The sequence below is a fragment of the Semicossyphus pulcher genome, unplaced genomic scaffold (genome assembly GCF_022749685.1).
Source record: "Semicossyphus pulcher isolate SPU_LCO1_2020_fin unplaced genomic scaffold, fSemPul1.0.p SCAF_26, whole genome shotgun sequence".
Classification (NCBI taxonomy): domain Eukaryota; kingdom Metazoa; phylum Chordata; class Actinopteri; order Labriformes; family Labridae; genus Semicossyphus; species Semicossyphus pulcher.
The window spans coordinates 2,931,296-2,944,793 of NW_027211700.1; the positions used below are offsets into that span (position 1 = coordinate 2,931,296).

At 43.9% G+C, this 13,498-nt stretch overlaps 1 protein-coding gene across 1 annotated transcript in view; it reads right to left on the reverse strand.

The window, feature by feature from the left end:
• sorl1 (sortilin-related receptor, L(DLR class) A repeats containing) overlaps positions 1 to 13,498 on the reverse strand; it is a 93,717-nt gene that overhangs the window by 49,176 nt on the left and 31,043 nt on the right. Inside the window, exon 6 of the mRNA XM_069676487.1 lies at positions 3,853 to 4,033. Within this exon, the coding sequence (XP_069532588.1) occupies positions 3,853 to 4,033 (181 nt within the window). The remainder of the gene's footprint in view (positions 1 to 3,852; positions 4,034 to 13,498) is intronic.

A 13,498-nucleotide genomic window follows, 5' to 3' on the forward strand; every position in this document is an offset into this window, starting at 1 on the left:
TGATGCATCACGATATCTGATTGACTTCTTCAGCCAATTCATTTCCACTCATGTTACCTTCATTCATGTCATAAGCGCCACCACGAGGAGACATGGAGCAGTGACGTGCCGAGTGTGCCGCATATTTGTAAATTAAAATATCGACATCTGGCGCCAGCTTATCGATAATTGTATTGTGCGAGTCAGGACGACAATATATTGCTGTATCGATGTTTTTAATCTCTTCCTTGTTTGACACCTGTGTCTTCTTTCTGTTGATGATAAACTGTCAGCCCAACAAGGTAAAGAGAATTAGCCTTAAATGATGAAGGAGAGCACGTTTACTTAGAAGAAGTGTAGACAATGTTATAGCATTTAGTGAAGCTTGTGATGCTTCATCTTTGCTTCATCTTCGTACAGGGCTATGACACTTAGGCTAAACTAGCGAGCACACCCACCCACCGGTTTGTCTATTGGAAGAGAAAAAAGGGCACAGTCTTCATCGACTTTATAAAGATTGAACCACACAGAGGGGCATTCCTTGTTTGCAAGTTGACAGCCAATAGTTGGATCTTGCAGTCTGGTTAACTCACAGAGCGACTGAATGTTGCTACATATTATAAATAGGAGGAAACTGGGTACAAGAAGGTTGCAGTAACACGACTTTAGGTCCTTGTCTCAATCCCTGCTCATGCCTCTGGTCCCGACATCTTGCTTCTCATTCTGAGCAGTAAAAGAAACCACACTGTTTGCTTCTAAACACTCTGAGGTTAAACTCAGGGTTTTATGGGACCACATAAGTGAGTGGAAATGAGGATTCACTCATTAGTTTTGACCACATTAGCCACTGGGATTTATAAAGGCTGCTCTATATTGCTCTGACTTCATTAGCACTGTGTTAAACACCGCCTGCTCGCTGTGTACACTGTAAATTGCACCGCATGCATCTGCACCAGCAGATGACTACACATTTAGAGAGTTTATAGATGGATCATTATCTGTCCTAGTCAAATTTTACTTGCAAATAGGAGAGCAGGCAGTGGCCTGGCTATAGCAGATTCAGTAATTTAAATGATGCATATTTAATGCAGTATGGCACTGAGCATTTTAATGTGGAGGAACATCACTCTTTAGCCGGAGCACAGAAACGTAACGCATGTAAAGCTGACTAAAGCATGCAAGCAGTATGCAAAGCAGTGACACCATAGAGTGTTTCTGTAATGGATGTAGCCACCTATTGGTGTGAAGCCTACAGTTCTGCATTTTGAATGTCACCATGTTGGTGTGACCATATTTGGATGAGAGGGAGTCTTGAGAAGAGGGAGGGGTGAAAGATTTACAGTATTTGCTCGTGGCTAATTCATTAGCTTGCAAATGAGCAAGTTAACCATCGAGTTCTCCACAGAATGAGATTCTGTTTGTGGTGGTTACTGACCAGAGTAGTTTATTTATTAGACTTTTAACGCTAAGAAAGCTTGTGGAGACGACTCAGCGCTTTCTCGTCCACATATCTGGTGGAAGAGCATCTCGTATGAAAGTCCTGAGCTGGTTAATTTCATGTCTACTGATCACTGCAGCCCGTCTCCTCAGGAAAAAGCCAACAGCAATCCTGACTTCACAGCACGAGCCACCATTAATAAACCAATTTATGAGGAACAAGCTTACAAGCCAGAAATGAAGAGCACAGCAATACCTGCTAACTAGCGCGCACAAATAAATTAAATAACACACTTGGCGAAGCTCAGACTTGTTGGACAGTTTAATAGTGCAATAAAGCGCACAGCAGGGCGGATTATTTGTCGGATATTTACATGAAGAAAACCCACAAAAAAGGCTGCAGACAGCTAGCAGCTCCCACCTGTCACTCAACGAGGCCACGCCCCTAATGATGCATCACTTTAAGCCTTAATATAAAGTAAACAGGTGAGTTGTATAAAGACTCTCCCCGTACAGTTGTCATGAAGAGAGAAATGTGCTCTATGCACAAAAACTGTTTTTTGTACCAGGCTGTAAATATGTTTATTTCAGCTGTGAAGTTTAACATGGGGCTCTATGGGGACTGACTCACTGCTGGAGGCAGCCTCAAGTGGACACTTGAGGAACTGCAGTTTTTGGCATGCCATACTTCTCAGCTCCGGAGATTGCTGCTTGTAATTCTTCCTTTCCCTGCTGAGTTGAAGTACAGCTACATGCATTAACTTGGTATTATGAACCATCTGACACCAATTATCCGATCCGTCACAGCCGAATCAACCGTCTCTGAAGCTACAGGCTGCTGTCGGCCCACGCCGCAGCCGAAAGTCTGTCCTGAGAAACAACGGAGGAGATGAGATCCAAAGCGTCCTCTCCATCTGCTCTGCTGTCTGTTTGTCTGCTGCCTGACTGAGGCTTCCTCTACACAAACACTGGAGACTCAAAGTGACAAACACACAGAGCTTTATGTGACCGCCAGCCAAATATTGATCCAACGTCTGTTAGGCTCAGCACATTATGCTGAGGTGGGAAACTGGCTGCTCACTTGACTGCTTAACTTTGCTGTAATACAATGTCGGCTTTAAAAATGTATGATGGTGCACAGTACAAACAGGCCGCTTTCTGTCGCTGCATTACATTCCTGTCTGCGCCTGGTGCAGTTTAAATAAGAACTCTGCTGTAGAAAATGATATTTCAGGGCTTTCACCAGTGGACTGTAAGCCCAGTGGCCCGAGAGATGTCTTTAAACTACAGAGCTGCTGCTCAGCTGGAAACACAGATGTAATCGATGGAAAGCCCACAGATGGACATCTGTAGGAAAACAGCAGGTCTGAGATCAGTCTTCACTTTCGTTGGTTTCCAACACTTGACACTTCCACCTTTCACAAGCTAACACTGGCAACCTTAGCCAGCTAGCCAATCAGTCAGTCACAGAGAGAAGAAAACCTTTTAACACTTGTTCAGACAGCTAAGAAAGGAAGTAATGTCAATGAGGAAAAGACTGTTGACAACCGCAGCTACACCAGATCAACCCTGGCAGCCCGGCCTCGGGTTGAGGAAGCTGAGACATGGCAGCCGGCTGGCAACTTGTATTTATGTAACCAAAGAGAAACTATGGAAAACACAACCAGCGAAATAAAGGTGGACTTTTTACGACAATGCACGCATGTTTCATTGTTGACAGCTTTGTGTTGCTGGCTGCCAGATCATTGGGCGAACACACGTTTTATCAGACGTTCCTGCACAGACAGGACTGTATCCAACCTGGAAATCACACGAGGACAACAAGAATCTTTTATTTGAGAAAGAACCAGCCTAGCCATTTCTCCTTCTTGCAATCTTTATGCTAAGCTAGGCTAACCATTTCCCAAGAAGCACTTCTTTCCCCATCTAAAAAGCGGGCTACGTTCTGCAAACTGGTGCGACCAATATACCAGTATAAAATGCAGATAGAGCTAAAGCTTCGTCACGAACATGCTCCATCATGATCGCCAGTGCAGACGCCATCCTCAAAACAATCAACGTTACCGTAGGCTGAGCTCAACTACCGCACTGGTAGCCAGCAGGATAGGAAGCTCGACGGGGTATGCACTTGTATGCACCTTTTTATTAATAAATAGCTACAGAAGCATTCCTGTAATTTGTTCGATCAACCCTGGAAAAGCCACAGATGTTTGATTTACAATGATTAGAAAATGGCCGAAACTCGAGCGATGTTCCATCAGCTGGCTTAAACTTATCAGCAGATAGTTTCAGCTCAGTTGTAACGTTGGATTGAGGCACTTTTACATGCTAGGGTTTGAGGTCAGAGAAAGCAAAATGGCAAAATACAAGTCAAAAAACCAAACATGTTCAAACTGCCGGGTGTTCAGCTGCCCCTCCCCCGCTCTGCTCTCTTACCCGCGTGATGGTGGCGAACATGTACTTCTCTCTGAGCTGGAAGCTGTCCACCTGCTCCAGGATCACCCGGCGGTTCAGCTCGCTCTGGAAGAAGTCGGTGCTGCTGAGTACGGTGGAGACACCCTGGGGCTCGTGCCTCTGCACCAGCACTGTGGTGGGGGGGTCGTAGGGCTCCACGCCCCTGAGATGGAGGAGAAAGGAACGAGGAGGAGGAACAGAAGGATGAGAAAGAAGGGCAGGTGAGGGAGGGGATGGAAACAGGAGAACACAAAGATGAATTTTATTAGCCAGTCTGTCCTCAAACAATAAAGGTTTTATAAAAGCAAAACATTTGTGCATTTTCCGATTAAAATACTCCTCACAGTATTTTTAGTGGCTCCGTAATGGAGCACAAGTAGGCCTACATAAAAATTTCAACACTCCCTCCTCCACCCAACCCCTCCACTTAGACCTACTTTCAACATCAAAGGAGAGTCCTGTTCTCTCTCCTGACTTCAAGGGGCTGCAGTGTTCGCTCCATCACTGAAATGTGACTTTCTGGTTGTTTCTTTGTATCAAAGATATTGGTATTAATTGTAAATTGATGTCTTTTAATCAAAGTTAAGGCTGAGAGAAAACCATGGACTGTATAAATAATGGACACAGCCAACGTGACGTCACGCAGTGGTTTCTCAACTGCTCAAAGGAAGCCGGGATACGGCCGCTGCCATGTTGGTTTTCTGCAGCCAAGTGTCCATTGTTTTTTTGGGTAGTGGAAGGGGCAGGATGACAATACTGCGGCTCCACCAGCCGATCTCTACTGCACACACTCTGGATACAAATGCGCAAGGTGGCGGCACCCACGCCGGGGCTTCATTTTTGTACGAGAGGATGTAGAGACGCGTCGGCCATCTTTAAACTAACAGGTTCTTTGAGATAAAGTGGAAGGTACAAGTCTGTGCACATACAAACCTCGAGGAAGATGCCAACTGAACCTCCAAAGGTGCATTTAAACACAGCAAGCCATGTTTGGTTTGCTAGGCAGGGATACGTCTAATTTTTAAGTCTAATCAAAAACACAAGAGATCCCAAGAGTCACAATTTGACTCATTCGTTAGCACCGTGTCTCACAGTGAGTGTGTGAACCCCCCCCTGTTCCCCCTGTGAGAAGTTTCCATGCACCTCCTATGGTCTCACAAAGTTTCTCCCCACAGTTCCCTGACAAGAAAGTAAAGTGAGACTTCCAACTGCATACAGATAAAAATATCCATATCTTTGTCTATATCCTGCCATCCACGGGCTTTTCCTCTAGAGGTTTCATTTAAGAAGTCATCCCAGCGTGGAGAACATTACCCATCTTTTTTAGAGGAGTACAGTAAGTCTGAAAATCATACACTGAATCCTGCACATCTTCTAAAATAACTGAATTATTCCAGCTATTTTAAAGGTGTTTCAATCTAAAAAAAAAGTCAGAATTTAAATAATAAATGTCAGCAGACTATCAGCATGTCCAAACTGAGAATATCTGTCTGTGTGTCAACCTTCAAAAACAGCCCGGTCTAACTATTTGTGGCCACAAGTGTACATGGAGGCTGTCCGGACGGCGTGGCACGGAGAGTCAGCCTGAATGAATGGAGGAGCTTCACTGCGTCTTATCGTCTGCCTCCTAAATCAGAGTGTTTTCCTCGGGAGTCTCGAGAGCCGAACAGAGGCAGCAGTGTGTCTCGGCTCGGCTCGGCCTCTGTGGCATTCTTTCAAAGGTTCCTGTTCAGCTGATGGACGCTGTCTGGGCTGAGGGTGCACAGAAGGCCATTGGCAGTCTGTCTCTGTCCCTTCCTTTGAATTCGTCTCTGCGCGCTCTAAACACTTCCTAAACAGCCGTCCTCCCCCCGTTTGGCAGCATCTCATTTCTGTCACTTCGCTGGAGTCGGGTTTCCCTGAGATGTTGTTGAAAGGAAAAACATCCTTTGTAGAAAGAACTGCAAACAGCCAAGAAGCTTTTATTAAAACACAATGACAGTAAATTATATAATGAAACCATTAGAACTGAGGTTATTACTTTAGGCCCATTAAATGTTAATGTTGTATATGTATTAATCACCCTAACCTTTTCAGTCAACGACCCTCCCTAAACAAACAGCATCTCCAGGTTCACACTGGGTCGCAGTGGGTCTTGTCGTCACTTGTTTTGGATGAGCGAGCAAAACCAAAACCTAAAAAGCTGTTTTATAAAAGATATTAAACTAATCATTGCCTTAACCCCAAAAAATTAAACCTATTTGCCGGACTTCCTGTTTGGAACGAGCTGCTGTGTTCAGCTTGACGCGTGCTTGAAGCCGCCTGCGTCAACAACAGACTTGCGCGGATCTTTAGCGGAGCAGAGCGGAGAGATGTTTCTGGGACACGCCGGAGACGGACCGCAGTGCGTGCTGTGGAATGGAACGAGCAATGCGCAAATAAAGAGAAAAATGTGCTGCAAAAAGCCGAAAGAAACGCAGAAAAGACAAGAAAACGCTGCAAATCCAGTCATCACAACAGAAGTGGCCTATGGGGGCTATGTGCAGCATGTTTACGTCGATGCATGTGTTTTGGATTTTTGCATGTGTTTCTGAATCTGCAGCCTGTTTCTTCTAATGGAAACCGTTCGGGCCGTTGCAGCGGATTGCCCTTGTCAGCCACCATAGTTTAGTATTCACAAATACACTTGACTTTTAGATCTAGTAACGTTTCTGTAGGCTCGACTGCAACTGGGAGAAGACTTCCTGCAGATTTTGAAATGACTTTTACCTGAGTGTTGTTAAACTCTCAAACTGACCATCATAAATTTACACTGAAAAAGTAGGAAGAACAAAATGTTGCTTAAATACACAGACATTTTTACGGGAGCCCTAAGTGGACATGCGTCCATACATTTTCTTTACTCCATTTTCACGTGAGAACCAGTCATTTCTGTTGTTTTCTGGAGATCTCGACTTTTTTATCTCGAGATAACAAAGCTGGTTTTCTCGTGATAACGGGATAATTTTCTGTCGATGTTGACAACAGAACAACAGGCTGCTCACTGTGATGTGACAGAGCAGGACATGCCACGCTGCCATCGCCCACACTGATGAGGTATGTTAAGCCTGTTTGTTTGGTGCTTTTGCATCTCTTGAGATACAAGTTATGATCATCTGACGTTACGGCGGTGCAGCGTTTGAGATAACGAGATAAATATGTCGAGATCTTGAGAAAACAACCAAAAATGAGTCATAAATTAAGTTATTACTGGAAAATGGAGTAAATAACGTCCAAAATCTTAGTTCTGGTTTGTTTTCTGAAATCAATGAGTAGGACAAAAGATTTTAGCTGAACCATAAACTCCTGAAGCTAACCAAGTATTTCTGTCCCGTGAACCAAACCAACAGTTTGTTTTTATGTAAAACAGTCAAGCTTGATTATTTTTAGGCATCAACACTTCCTGGTCAGGTTTATTAAAACATGCCGGCTCTCAGCTTCTAATTGGACGTTTTGAATAAAGAGCAGCTCTCGCTCGGTCCGTTGGAGATAACACTGACATGCTCTCCTCCTGCTCTTCAGCTCTGACATTTACTCCTCACTTGTGTTTCCTTGTTAACCTTCTGCTCAGTCATTGTCATTCTGTCTTTTATTTGTCTCAATTCATTTAAAAGAAGCGTCTGAGTTTGTTTCATTGTGAGTCATCCCAACGAGAAAAGGGATTGTACTTCTCTTTGTGTACCCAGAGGATTTCAGCACTCAGTCCGTCTCTGAGCGCTGAGATCAGGAGATTAGGAGTCGGGTGGGGGATCGACACATCAGATTGGGTTTAAACGCATCCAGTAGCAAAGCCTTGAGACTGATCTGCAGCACAACACCAGCCCCCCCCCTTCCTAAAGCCAGAACAAACAGGATTAGACCCAAATTGGATGGAGCCGCGGGGGGCCTGGAGGGGGGAGCTTGGGTTTAAGATCAATCTTTATTTGTGCTGCCTTTGTCCTCAGATAATTTGCAGTTTGTGCTGGCCGGTGCAGCACTGCAGCGGGGTAGATTTAACAGACTTCATCAAATCTTTCTGGCTGACCGCTGAATGCCATCAGTGATTACATTATCAGGAAGTGACAGTCAGAGTTTCTCAGTTAGCAGAGTTTTGTTGCCAAACTACCAAGAAGGCAGAAAACAAGACTGAAGGTCAGACTGAACAGAGAGAGACGAGCTGACTCCAACAAATCAATGCAAAGATTTCAATCCATGAACAACAGAGACGAGAAGAATTTTACACCAAGTCACACCAAGTCTGTATCACCAAGACCTGAGTGAAACGTGGAAACTCAGCCTTGCTTCCCATTTGGCCGACTGCCCCCTCAGGGTGAGCTGTCCAAAAAGCATTTTCCCCAAACACAGAGAACAACATGACGGTGAAATGTAAGCTGTGTCTGGAGGAGAAGTGCTCGTCAGCTGAAAAATGTGAAGAAGCATCTGCAGCTAAACACAGCTCCACAACACTGGTGGGACTAAGAGCCTGTGTTGTTGTCATGGAAACAGCCCTGCCTAACACTGTATGCCCCTGCCCAGTTCACTGTCAGACTGTTAGCATAACAAAGAGCTGTAAAGGTTATACTGCGTCTGTTTTTCCTGTTATCAGGCTGCAGAGTTACAGATAATGGGCCGTAAACGAGGCGACGCAGAGACGGCAGAGTCGATACATTCAAAGGTAGACGTACAGCAGGCTACAAAACGTCCGGATGATATAACACACATGTGGAACGAGTCACAAAGGGGATTAATTTTTGGAAACGCAAAAGTAATCCAAAAACTGTGACATCATCATCAAGTCTGGGTGCCGAGCAGCAAAACGCTTGTGAAATTTACACTAAATTCAGATGGATTTATACTCTTGACGGAAAGCTGGACGCTAGAAACATTTTGGCGTTAGCGCCAGGCGAGCAATTCTTACTGAGCTAAATAGGCGCTATCTTTGGGTACGAAATCCAGGTTTTAAAAATACTTCCATGAAACACACACACGGTCAGCCGGTGCCAGCAGGCTACAGATAACTTTGTGACATTTTTGTGGGGAGTAAAGAAAAACTGGATTAAAGAAAGACAAAAAGCATTTTGTAAGGTCTGATCTGCTGTTTTACTCTGTGAGACGACCTGTCCTGAGTTTCTAGTTTAGTTCTGGTTTTGTCTTGTGTTTCGGTGTTCAGTTATTATTTCTTGTTTTACCTCGTCACTTTGTCCCTTGTCATGAGTTTTCATTGTTTAGGTTTGTATTTAGTAAATTGTGTTCTTGTCTTGATTTAGTCTTGTTTAGTTGTGTATTCATTTGTGTTTCATTGTTTAGAGATGATCTCCTGGAGTTCTGAGGTCACAGTCCTGAGTTTGGTTTGGTTTTATTTTGTAGTTCTTGCCCCATGTATGTTTTGTCTTGTTTTACTTCCTGCCTTTGTGAGTTTTCCCGCCTGTTGGATTATGTGCCCTGCCCTTATTGTTTTTTTTACCTGTGTCTAATTAGCCTCACCTCCCAAGTTTATTTAGTCTTTGTGCTCCAGGTATATGAGCTCTATGTTACCAGTGTCCTTCCTTCTCGTGGCTCCTTGTGTTTTTGATTATATGTTACCTGTTTTGTTGGATTTTTGTAACGCTTGAAGTAAGCTTTTGTTTGTGGCCTGTTTGTTTTAATAAATATCATTGTCTGCACCTGGGTCCTCACCTTTTGGGTTTATTTTGAAACTGTGACACAACCACTGAAACTACCAACACCAACCACAAGCCGCAGGTCATACCAGAGCAAGTAAGGCTATAGCAGGATTTTCTCTTTCAATCTATTGCACGCCAAGCACCTCGCCGGGCCTAAGTTGACCCTTCACCCCAAGTGTTGGGGATAAACAAAAGGTTGACAAAGCGCAGCAAAAGAATGAGCTGTCTATTCTTTAAAGTTACATGTCCTCGCTTAAAATGTGAACATCTCTGGAAGGCTAAAGTGAGCCTACAAACATCTGACGCATCGTTACAAACTTTAAGCTTCTACATATCAGTTGGCACGCATATGTTTTACTTCCTGATCGTATAAATAAATGAGCCGACCTGTGTAGAGCTTCCTGAATTCATTAAAGACTTTAGAGCGAGTTTCTATTTATGCATGGAGGAATGATTGCGTGTACAGAAGCGTGGAGTCATTGGGGTTATAAAAGTGTTAACTGGATTTAAACTGCCAAGTTACATTTCAGCTTCTTGTAGTGCCACACCTCAACTATCAATATGAGTCATCTTGCAGCATCTGTGGTCTTTAACACTTCGATGAATGTATCTGCTTCCTCTTGCACAACTTAAATTTCAGTTCAGCTGTTGTCAGTGCCAAATGTGTCAAAGGACATTTAAAGTTATTTCGATGGTTTTACTGGAACCATTAACTGGAACAGGAACTACTTTTCAAGGAACTGGGAGGTTTTATCAGCCTGTTGATGCTTGATTTTCCAATGTGACGTAATGACAAACCAAAAAAGATGGCCGTTTTAACACGCCATCTTAGTGTATAGAAAAACGATGGCACCATGTAGGGGGCCACCTAATCTTTGTGTGTCATTGTTTCCCAGTGCTGCTGGATCCTCAGCAGACATGTCTTTGGTCCATCTGTCGAATGCCTTCTTTAGTAGATTAATCGATGTATCAAAGCTCAATGAAGCAAAACTCAGTGCTGCAAAATGTGCAGCGCTGCAAGCCCATCCGCCAAGGCTCTTGCACCCCCCAAAGAGGTGCTTTTTTGGGGGTTGAATAAAACGTTGGAAACACAGGTTCCTCCAAAGGTTTCTCGACCCTCAAGGAACTTCCTGCCTGCTTCCAGCTTCACTTCAAAGACATCTTACCTCTTTTAAGGCCAACAATTCAACTGCTTTAAGTGATTGAAACATAACTGCAACACAGTTTATTCTGTCTATAGTATTTGCACGAACAATTTTATTTTGTCTATTTTCTGTGATACACATGAGCTGAAGAAACTGAACATGAGTTTCAGATTTCTGATGCTTTGGTTACCAGAATGAGGAACTGTTGGCTTTAAAGCACCAACGCTGGGGCTCTCATGGGTAAATACTTTATAGTTTGCACTGTTTCAGGATAAAGGTCAGGTGCTTTTCAATCCTACAATAAAGTGAACCTGATCCAGGTGAGGTGTGTGTGCGGGTGCATGCAGGAGAGCTGTATTTCATCGTGTTATTAGTGACAGAAACCTGCTCTTTACATCTAAATACTCATGTCTCAACTAGCAGGCGTCGCAGTGGTTTGGTGGAACTGTTTTCTACGGTCTAAAGCTCTGCCTTCATTTAAACTTAAAACAGACTGCTGAAGCATTTGGCACCAAAGGGGTTCTGCAATCACTGACTCCATTGTATTGGCTGTTGGCAGTAACACAGTTCAAAAGGTTTCACTACTTCAACACCAAAGCTAGCTCTTTGTCGAACCGGGTTAAAGCAGAATATGAATCATTTATTTTGATTCACAGCCGGAGAGATTTCTTCTTCAGTTCAAGGCCAGACTGCATTTTTGTCATGTTTTTATTTATCCTTCCTGAGCTCCGGGAGAAGCCGCTACCAGTGCCAATCAGAGCGGCATCTGTAAGCTGCTGGCACAAACTGAATACAGAATCTAATATGGCATTAATAATGAAACAACAGAACAAATCTGTAACAGTGGTTTCAAAAGACGGAGAGCAAAAATCATCCGTCTCAGTCTTGACCAGTGTTCACTCATCCCCCTTCTCACAAAGAGCTTCCTGCCTGGATGAAAAGATGCAGAATCAACCAGACCGGACGGAGCATAAACACGTCAAGGTGACCAGCAAACAAAGAGCGACTGATGTTTCACCTGCTGTTGAAAGATCCAATTTAACACCACAAGGAGGAGATGCTGATGGCCTCCGTTCACCGCCATCGATTCACAACGTAGCCGACCAATCACATTAAAGTGTTTGTCTGAACTTCTGCTTCCAGTTGCTTGAGGCTGACCAGTCCCAGGTTGATGAGCTGCTAGCTCGGATCAGTACCAGGATTTCTCTGCTGGACACCAACTACTAATCTCTGCGGAGCACCACCTGTCCACCTGTTTCTGTTAAAGAGGCAGTTTAAGCCATACAGGCTGCGATCCAGTTTAGTACGGCAGTATGAATGCAAACTAAAAAGATAAGCTGTGAGTTCATTAAAATAAAAGGGTTAAAGGGAGGCAGAATAACTACATCATGATGGAGATTTGTAAAAAATACAAAGTCATGCTTTGACAGTCCGACCAAAAGATACTAAATACAAACAAACCATAAATGGCTCGTTTTTTGAATGGAGTTTGGTGAGACCCTTTCTGATGGAACTTCTGGAAACTTTATGTAATCTCAACATGTGAAATAAAGGCTTCACCTATTGGTCTTAACACATCTCAAGACACCAAACAGAAAATGTTGCTTTGCTTTGCCCGAAAAGCCCAAATGGACCACGTGTAGGGTTTGGTACAGGAACTGAAGATGTATGGCAGAGAAGAAGTATTCTTTCTCCATGTTAATCATCCCCGGGTTACCCTGTTTACCCAAAACCTGTATTGATTACACGACGGATCTGTTGCAGGACAGATCAGGGAATATTTTAATGGGTCTTTCTCCCCAGCAGTCTAAAGTATTTTTTCCAACTCTGCCTGTTGTTGTTAAGCTGCTTTCCTATATAAGAGTGAAAATTAAGGGCTTGTAAACATGAAACATTAGCTGTGTCCCAATCCAGCGGCTGCAGCCTTCGGAGGCCGTGTCTGAAGGCTGATTGCATCACTGAAGCACGTCGAAGGCCGTCCCATTTAGAAGGCTCCTTCAGATGCTGCCAACAAATGCATCCTCCGTTACCCCGGTTAATTATGCTAGCTAGCTACCTGTTGCTAGGTGACAGGAGCGGCATTTGGTGACGCAAGGGTGGACCAGACCGTCTCATTTCAGTTCGGCTTTAACGTCTACGCGGGCTATGAATGGAGCATCCTCCGTGGACCGCCTCCTTCGAAGGCTGCAGTCTGAGTTGGCAAATGACAAGGATTCATGGAGCTCCAATTCCAACCGATTTGTTTTTAATAACAGAGAGGACGGAGAAAAAAGACATTAATCAAGCAGCAATCATCAACTTTCAATTGTATTAATGGACCAATTGTTGAAGAGGCGTCATCGTCATCCCAACAATTCCAACAGAGTGATACCTCTCGTCTCTAACGGATCGTCACACAACAATTTTAGGATTCATTTTCTCCACTTACATTTTCTCTCCAGTTGTTTTAGCTTGTGTGCCAAAGTAAGAATGCTACACCTCAAAGTAAAGGACTGACATCAGGATCAGGGACGTCCCTTTTAATCAGTGTTTGCTGGTTTTGCTTTGTTCTAAAATATTTATACATAAATGATCTACACGGCTGGCTTTGTTGTTGAATACGACATACAAACATCTTTGTAACCCCTGTCACACATGCACGGCAGTCCTGAAAATATCCCGACATTGATCGGATGAGCTGCATGTGTGAATGCCACTGGCCAAACTTCTCACCCCGACTTTATGCAGACTTTTTAACCCAAATACAGTCCCCATTATTGAAGCTTCCTCCTCCTGAGAGCGAGTCTGACACAGACAATCTCCCGATGAGTGTAACATGTGAAA